This window comes from Primulina eburnea, chromosome 7, assembly GCF_022965805.1.
Source record: "Primulina eburnea isolate SZY01 chromosome 7, ASM2296580v1, whole genome shotgun sequence".
In the NCBI taxonomy this organism is placed as follows: Eukaryota; Viridiplantae; Streptophyta; class Magnoliopsida; order Lamiales; family Gesneriaceae; genus Primulina; species Primulina eburnea.
Window position 1 is genome coordinate 1522506 of NC_133107.1, and position 8481 is coordinate 1530986.

Sequence of the window (8481 nt, forward strand, 5' to 3'; positions counted from 1 at the left end):
TAAATATTTATGATAGATTGAGGGAGTGTAACATAACATTCACAAACACACTTTTTTAACCATAATGAGATGTAGACAAAAATTTGTGTGAGACGGTCTCTTCGGTCGTATTTTGTGAGACATATATCTTATTTGGGTCATACATGAAAAAATATTATTTTTTATGCTAAGAGTATTACCTTTTATTGTGAATATCGTTAGGGTTGACCAGTCTCACAGATAGATATTCGTGAGATCTTCTCACAAGAGACACACTCAATAAACAAATTAAGATTTATTTGTAAAAATTTATTCTAACCTCATTCTTTTTGTCTGAGTCACATCACACCTTGAAGAAAAATAGGTAAATTGTTTTTCTAAAAAAGAAAAGAAAATAAGTGATGCTTTGGGCAAATCATTGGATGATTGTAGATTAATTGTCATTAAGTATGGATGTTAAGCAATCCTCTTTCGAGGAATCTACCAAGATGCTCAAAAAGATGCATAAAATGGGCGGCTCCGTTGGATCCCTTCTTCAGTACATGAAAAAGAAACTTCTACTTATTGGAATTTTGACGTGGGTGGTTAACTCGATATTTATTTATATCATTTTTTTATTCGCGATGACAAAAGATGTGATAATAAATTGAAAGATAATGTTAAAATAATTAATTTTTTTTAGCCAAACTCAGGTCAAACATGATATGATGTAAATATGTTAAATCTCGTCTTTCACACGAAACAATCGCATGAATGTCGTAGACATAAATTCATACTTCGTATTAGAAATCATTACCAATATATTATTGTATATAAAATCAATTAAATTTAATTAATCATCCGATGTTGACATAAACAAGAGTAAAATCTCAATTGAGTAGGTTTGGAAAACAGACAAGAAATATAGGTGGGCGTCCAGACGCACTCACGAAGCAGCTTCCAGGAAAATATAACATCCTTATCTTGGTTAAGGTCATGGAGCACGTCATACCCTCTACACCACGTTATTCGTTGCTCTCCTGCACCATTTTAAATTAATTTATACTCTTCATAAGTATTATTTTAGATCTCGAATTAATTTAAGTTTTGAGATATATTTTAAATTCTTTAATTTAGGTTGCCTTGATGGATTTCAAATATACTTTTGTTGTTTAGATAATCAAAACAGTAAATTTCAAAAATAAACTGTTACATGTTTATATAGTATTTTATGTTAATTATGATGTATTTCAAGTTCACTCGTATCATTCAAAATTCATTTTACTTTGTATCAATTATGTGTAAATAACCAAGGTGTTGATTTTTATTTTTTTTTTAAGATTTGAGTTATTGTTTCACTATAAACAATAAAAATATAATCTAAATTTATGAATTTCAAATTCATCTTTCCGAATATATTTCAAGTTAATTTCAAATCTATTTGATATGAATGTCGTTCGAAATTTCTTCTTCGAATTCGAAAGTTCTTTCTTCTAAATCAAATCATATGGTCCCAATACAATAGGACCAAAGTTGAAGTGTCTAGATATCACAATGTGACCAAAAATTGAAATGAAGCAGAGTGAGACAAATGGGGTCCATATTCAACTCTCTTTTTCAAGATTCCCGGTTGGGGACTCAACTTGAGCCACTACACGGGATTTTTCGGATGAAACAAGTGGAGCTAAGCTCCGATTTCTCATTCTAACCTTTTGGTTTGGATCTCTTGTAATATTCAAGAATGGTTAGAGGTGACTGTACTTATCTTTTTCTTCGTTCCACCAATTTTGACCAAAATCGCAACACTACGATTTTCAAGCAAGTGCATGAACCTACATAGTCAGGTTTCTTGTAAAGTTTTCTTAATATTTTTTAACATCCTTATTCACATATTTTCTCTGTTATCAGACGGTAGAAGAAATATATATTATTATGAGAGTCGATTTTTCAGACATATGTCAGTATTGTCAATATGGATGTGATGAAATTATACATTCGATAAATAAACATTACTTTAAAGATGTTTACATAGTTATATACGATAAATGATCAAATATCAAACTTATATATATTATATTTATATTTGTCATTGAAAATTGTTCTTTGTATTTAGTATCAAAATTGGTGAATTAATAATAATAATAATAATAATAATAATAATAATAATAATAATAATAATAATAATAATAATAGTATTGGCCGTGACCCTGTTTCTTTCTAGAAACCACGAGTCAGCAGCATTTGACTCGTATAGACTTTGAATTTATTAAATGGGTGGTGATGAAAGCAGTGACGTATCAACCAGAATGTTTACTTGGCATATTTTCATTGGACCGTGGGATATCCATGGACCATTGGCTTGGCTGCCCCATTCGGATCAGCTCCCTTTCGCCCCAAGCAAACGCCAGCCACCCTCTGGTCAAAGGGAAGGAAACACAATTTTAAACCACCCCATTCCCAGCTTTCAGATGTCATTTATATTACAAAGAACTATTAATTCACAAACATAACGTGCATGTATATAGGTAAAAACCACATTGAGAAGGGTCGGTTTTAAATGCTTCACAACTTCTACTTATTATTTTCAAATATTTCGTTGACTAGAAACTTGAAAGAAAGATTATTAAATAATACCCGAGTAAGTTGATTATATAGCTTCGTATATAAAGTGGAACTATGAATGCAAGTTAATTTTGGCTCACTATATTGGTTTTATAAAAAAACAATGGCCTTTTTTGGCATAAAAATATTTTTTGATGACAATAAAATCTTGTGTTCGTTCTATAAAATGTAACTAATGAAAACCGAATGATGTTGTTTAACATAATAATATATATAAATTAAAAATATAACTATTATTTTTAGACTATGCATATCTGATAAAACTAGGTGGAATTTTTTGCATCAACCGATCCAGTTTAATTTTTTTCCATCTCCACGTACATGCACATGCTTACCAACGCAACACAAATCCGCGAATAAATTAAATAAAAATCAGGAAAAAATTAAATGGCAAGGACCCACGTGTTGCAAAGACATCACAGATTGCTTTGTGTATATATATGCGAGGCAGAGGTTCCATTTTCTTCGTTTCAAAGCAGCCTCAGCAATACCATAGCAGAAGAGAACTGTGAAAATTCGACTCAGCTCGAGCAAATTCTCTGTGAATGAAGGGTGGTGATCAGCAATTGGATTTGCCGGCGGGATTCAGATTCCATCCCACGGACGAGGAGCTGGTGGTGCATTACCTCTGCCGCAAGTGTGCGGGCCAGCGGATTGCCTTTCCAATCATAGCTGACATTGATCTCTACAAGTTTGATCCGTGGCAACTTCCTGGTAAAAATATAATTTTGTTTCTGGGTTTTTACTAGTCTTTTGTACTTTTGATTGATTGAGCTGTGTGGGTTCGTGATCCCCCAGGATCGCCGTTTTTTGAATCGACAAATTTCCTCTGTTTTGATACTCCCTTTTGTTGATTTGATCTAAATATCCATCAATTCTTACGAACTGAATATGAGAGTTGTTAAATGTCAAATTTGCTATATGCTCAAAGAGGAACAGTGGAAAATGGCTTAATCCCCATTCCCCTCCCAATTTATACTTCTTTGATTTCTCGTCTACCCGATCCATTAACCTTTTTTTGATTGAAAACAGAGATGGCACTGTGTGGTGAAAAAGAGTGGTATTTCTTCTCTCCAAGGGACCGCAAATACCCAAACGGTTCACGGCCAAACCGAGCTGCCGGTGCCGGCTACTGGAAGGCCACAGGAGCAGATAAACCGGTGGGGAAGCCGAAGACTCTGGGAATAAAGAAATCTCTGGTGTTTTATGCAGGGAAAGCTCCAAAAGGAGTCAAAACTAATTGGATTATGCACGAGTACCGCCTGGCTAATGTCGATAGATCTGCTGGCAAAAGAAGCAATTCGAGGGTACTTATTCTTGTACTTCGTTGAACTTCCAAGTTTTTTTTGCCTGAGCTATGCAATCATGAATATCACCATGTTTGTCACACGGTTTGAGTTAAGTGATTATTTTGTTTATTTGATGTTGCAGCTCGATGATTGGGTATTATGTCGCATATACAACAAGAAAGGAACTCTCGAAAAGCATTACAATTTGGGTGAAAACGCCGTGGAGTTCTCAGATACCGAACGCGAAGAACAAAAACCAAACTTGGACACATTGGAATGTAAAAGAATGACGACACAGGCGGCATTGGTGCAAGCTCCTTATGCCACGCGAAGGGTGAACGACCATATGCAGTTCGACACATCAGAATCGATGCCCAAGCTTCATACCGACTCGAGTAGCTCCGAGCACGTGTTGTCAGCCGAGTTTTTGAGCGACTACAAGGAGGTTCAAAGCGAAGCAAAGTGGAGTGAGTTTGAAAATTTTCTTGATTTTCAGCTAAACTATGTGGATGGATTTCAAGATGACCAATCTGGCTCTGAAATACAGTTCAACGATCAGTTGTCTTTGTTTCAAGAAATGTCTGGTTATATGTGGAAGACTGTTTAATTATGGGATCAAGAATGGTTTGGTCCTCAGCAGTTTAGTATAAATCAAGGGTACTTAGCAGCCATGTACATCCATTAGTTGCACAGAGACTCCAGAATCGTGATCTCTCTCCTTTCTCCCTCTATAAAAAAGAGCAAAATGGGACAGGTAGTAAATCTTTGTAACTGGATGCAGGTGTTAATATGATGGATCCATGGAGCGGTGTTTCGCATGTTATGAAGACATCAATTCAAGAGGCTGCTGAGTCGATGACATAGGCAACTAGTAGGACGTCTCGTATGGTTGGAATCTCAGCATTTGTTTGATTTATTCTTTCTTTGTATTGTACTGTTAGAATGTAGCATTCATGCATCAGAGGAAGAGAACATTAAACACGTAATGTACAAGGTCAAAGTACTGGTCGAGCCGGCGTAAATTTCGTGTTTTTAATTTGAGCCGATGTGTTTCATCATTTGTTAATGAGATTCGAACAGGCCGAAAGGCGTAGCCGATGGACAACAGACGAGTAAGAAGAGAAGGGCTGAGATGAAATTTATACTTTAAAAAAAACATATGAACACTTTGAGGAAAATTCATTCGCAATCACACACCGCTCTTCCACTCGGTTAACCAGCAGTCGAATCGAAACGAAATCGATAACAACTCGTGTAACTTTCATAACCGCGAAGGCAGATAAACAACATGCCAATACAGACAAAAAAACCTCACCAAGCCAGATTTGCAGTCTAACTGAACACCTTAAATTCTAGTAGAACAACAAAGAAACGTCATGAATCATCTAAACAAACTACCAAAGATTCTACACCCATAGTAGTTGAACATAAAGGAAAACATCACATAATTATATTAGATAATAATACTGTTAGTCTTACTCATCTAACTGTTTCTGGGCTCGTCTCCAACCTCTGCAACTTCACCGTTCCTTTCGTCCCTTTTCTTTCCCCAATCGTGGAACCTCAGGTGCAGCTCCGCAGCAGCAATCAAGAAATGCACGCTCTGTATTGGACTTAGAATCTGAAGCACCTGCTTCAGTGTTTTTAGTCTCAAGTCATCAGCTTTCTGTAGAATCTCCACCAACGCTTCTTTCTTCGGATCCAGCGCCGCATCCACCCGACCATCCTCCGCCGCCTCCCCTCCCCTCATGAGCTCCGTGACAGCATGCGATAATTCCACCATACTCGAATCAGCCACACTCTCCTGCTTCTTCGCCTGCTTCTCAGTCAACTCCTTCTCAGCCCTTACAGTCTCTTTCTGCAAGTCATTCACTTTAACAAGCTGGTCCGATGAAAGGTCACCTAAATCTCCCGTACTCAGACCTTGTATGAGCTCCATAAGTTTGGCCTCCACCTGCAGCCCGGACTTAGAATACAACAAGTGAAAAACCATACTCGGCCGCCAACCGCCGATCCAGAGGAAAGCATCTTCGAGACTACTCCTCCACGAAGGATTGAACATGGAGAGAATATCGTTCTTGGCCCAATTCGATTTGGTTCCATAATACTGCTCGTAGTGTTGAATCACTCGTTCTATTAGAGGACGCAAGATTATCCCATCCAATTCTTCTTGAGATACCGCGCGACCATTTTGTCCGTTCTCCAGCTTTTCCACGTTCTCTTTGGAGGCAGAAACTAGCGTTTCGAGATGCTGGTTTTGCTCAGTGAGCCATTGGTCGAAGAAATTAGGGAAGGAGATGTGGCCTTGGGCGCCATTCCTCGGCCGGACTTGCGCCATGCGACTATGTGAGCGTCACTGTCACGATGGGGCGCCGTCGACTCACTCACTCTATATATAATCTGGAATGGTTTCACCACTTGAAAATAAAATATAACAAAATCAAAATTCAAAATAATATGATATACCTTTATATAAAATTTTAATATTTAAAATTTGATTATTGTCTTGCCAATAAATATTAGTATGTCTTGTATCTATACCATTTTATTAAGGGTGAGGCACTTAGAGTAACTAACTTTGGTGTCATGGTCTGTTTTATTAATTATATATATTAATAAAATGTTAAAATTTGAATGTAAGTTATATGTACTTCAGCATTCAGCGGTTAGAGTCTTTGTTCTTAAAAGTATAGTTAAAGGTTCAATTTCTATAGAGAGCATTTTTTTTATTTTTTTATTTATTTTTTAATTTATATATCAAAATTACAGTTTAGTCCCTCACTATTTATTATAATTATATATTTATCCTCATTTAAATATAAATCAAATAAATTATAAAAAATATTATACAAGCACGCAACGCGTGCGTGGGTACACTAATATAAATAAATAAAGAAGAACGAGTGATATTCAACGGCGCAGATTGCATCAGAGATAAATAAGGTTTATCTCTTATTATTATTTATTATAGTAGTTTGAACATAATAGAGTAAAAACTAAAAAGAATTGGTTTTTATTTTTGTTTTTTTAATTGATTATATTGTAATTCTTATTTAAATATAATCCAATTAAATTATAATATGTAACAATCTTATGTTTTTTTTTGGACATAAAAAAAATTAGTTATAAATAAAATTCGCTCATTTAATATATAAAAAATTGTGGGTTTTGTGATAATAACAACAAATTATAGAGGTGCATGTAAAATTGTAGGCTACTGTCTGTTTTTGTTTTCTTGTGAGATTTACAGTGCACTGAGTTCTGTTCTGTTTGCTGCGTATCTTTATTTGCAATTATAAGCGTCCAATATTTTGAATTCATGAAACCACGATTATCCGCATTTTTTTTTATTTTTAATTTTAATTCATATAACTCCAACACAAAATGTCAAGGTGGAGGCTACCTAGTACAAATCCTCTAGAATATTAATTTTAATGAAATATATCCGAATATCCTTTCCACAATGTTCTATTTTTATTTTAAAGTTTTCATAAAACATCGAGGGAAAGATCGAGGAGAAGATAATTGATAATCAGTGATTTCATGAATCTTAATCTGTGAGCTGGGTTAACCTTATCTATTCCCAATAAAAAAATAACATACTTAGAATAAAAAGTAATATTTTTTCATAGATGACCAAATAAGAGATCGTGTCACAAATATGACCGTCACTCACATAAGTTTTTGCAACTTTGTAAGGTAACATCTTCAAACTCGCCACGTCGTTTATTCTAACATAGTATTCAAAATAAATAAAATCAGTTCCTTTATTTTATTTTTGAAGAATTTCTTTATTTTGGTTAACTGTTACAATTTTAGCATGCTTCCAAGTCAGCCTGCGGAGAATCATCGTACAGGCGTACATGTTTGGCTTCATCATCGGGAACCAAGCACGGCTTCCTCGCCGGTGGGCTAATTTTGTTTCGTTGTTTTCACGCATTGCAAGAAGATAATGAATAAAATATAGTGCTACTTGCGTTCTACCTCTCCGCACTTTTCAACTTTCCATTCGAAGATGAAATATAACCATATTATCGAGTGGATGAAAACAAAAAAGAGGGCGGCTTGCTTCTATTTGACTAATATAAAAGTGGACTATTCTAATAAATAAATGTACATTTATTGTTTTTTCCCATAAAATATTATATTTTATTAATAGATTCATTGAATCCGTTCAGAATTCTGATTTTAAAAAAAATCCCATTAGAAATGACTTAGGATGTTACTCGACCCAGTTGTGTAATATTATTAAATTTAATAATTAATAAGCAACCTTAATTTTCGTTCTTTTTTTTTTTCCATTTTAAGAACAAGAAAACAAGTTTTCAACTTAAATAATAAAAAAATATTAAAACGGCATAAATGTATACAAACTACAAAGAAATTGAAGAGTTTATTTAATCAAATCTCAAGTTTTTAGTAATATTTTTTATAGTTATAATAAATATATAAAATATAGTATCTGAAGGTCATAAAAATCATCATGATAATTTTTCTGACTTGTTTTCTAAAAAATATAATTACTGTATTTATTCTATGCAAAATAAATACTAGAGTCTAATTATATACAAATAAGATTATTATGAATTTTTTTATAAAAAAATTGAACAAA

At 34.3% G+C, this 8481-nt stretch overlaps 2 protein-coding genes across 2 annotated transcripts; one reads left to right on the forward strand and one right to left on the reverse strand.

Annotated features, from left to right (window-relative positions):
• The first annotated feature begins 3035 nt into the window (after positions 1-3035).
• LOC140836429 (protein ATAF2-like) lies at positions 3036-4910 on the forward strand. The gene is made up of 3 exons (XM_073201938.1): positions 3036-3294; positions 3613-3887; positions 4012-4910. Exons 1-3 carry the CDS (start codon positions 3126-3128, stop codon positions 4474-4476), a joined length of 909 nt encoding a protein of 302 aa, XP_073058039.1. The 5' UTR covers positions 3036-3125; the 3' UTR covers positions 4477-4910.
• A 194-nt stretch (positions 4911-5104) lies between these two features.
• On the reverse strand, positions 5105-6295 carry LOC140836430 (protein DOG1-like 3). Its single transcript, XM_073201939.1, has one exon. It carries the CDS (start codon positions 6205-6207, stop codon positions 5353-5355), a length of 855 nt encoding a protein of 284 aa, XP_073058040.1. The 5' UTR covers positions 6208-6295; the 3' UTR covers positions 5105-5352.
• Positions 6296-8481: the final 2186 nt, after the last annotated feature.

Bases quoted from the DNA above. Each gene is read 5' to 3' on its own strand.
- LOC140836429 (XM_073201938.1), top strand. From the start codon at position 3,126: ATGAAGGGTGGTGATCAGCAATTGGATTTGCCGGCGGGATTCAGATTC. The intron at 3,295-3,612 runs GTAAAAATATAA...GATTGAAAACAG, and splicing joins TGATCCGTGGCAACTTCCTG to AGATGGCACTGTGTGGTGAA. The intron at 3,888-4,011 runs GTACTTATTCTT...TTGATGTTGCAG, and splicing joins GCAAAAGAAGCAATTCGAGG to CTCGATGATTGGGTATTATG.
- LOC140836430 (XM_073201939.1), bottom strand. From the start codon at position 6,207: ATGGCGCAAGTCCGGCCGAGGAATGGCGCCCAAGGCCACATCTCCTTC.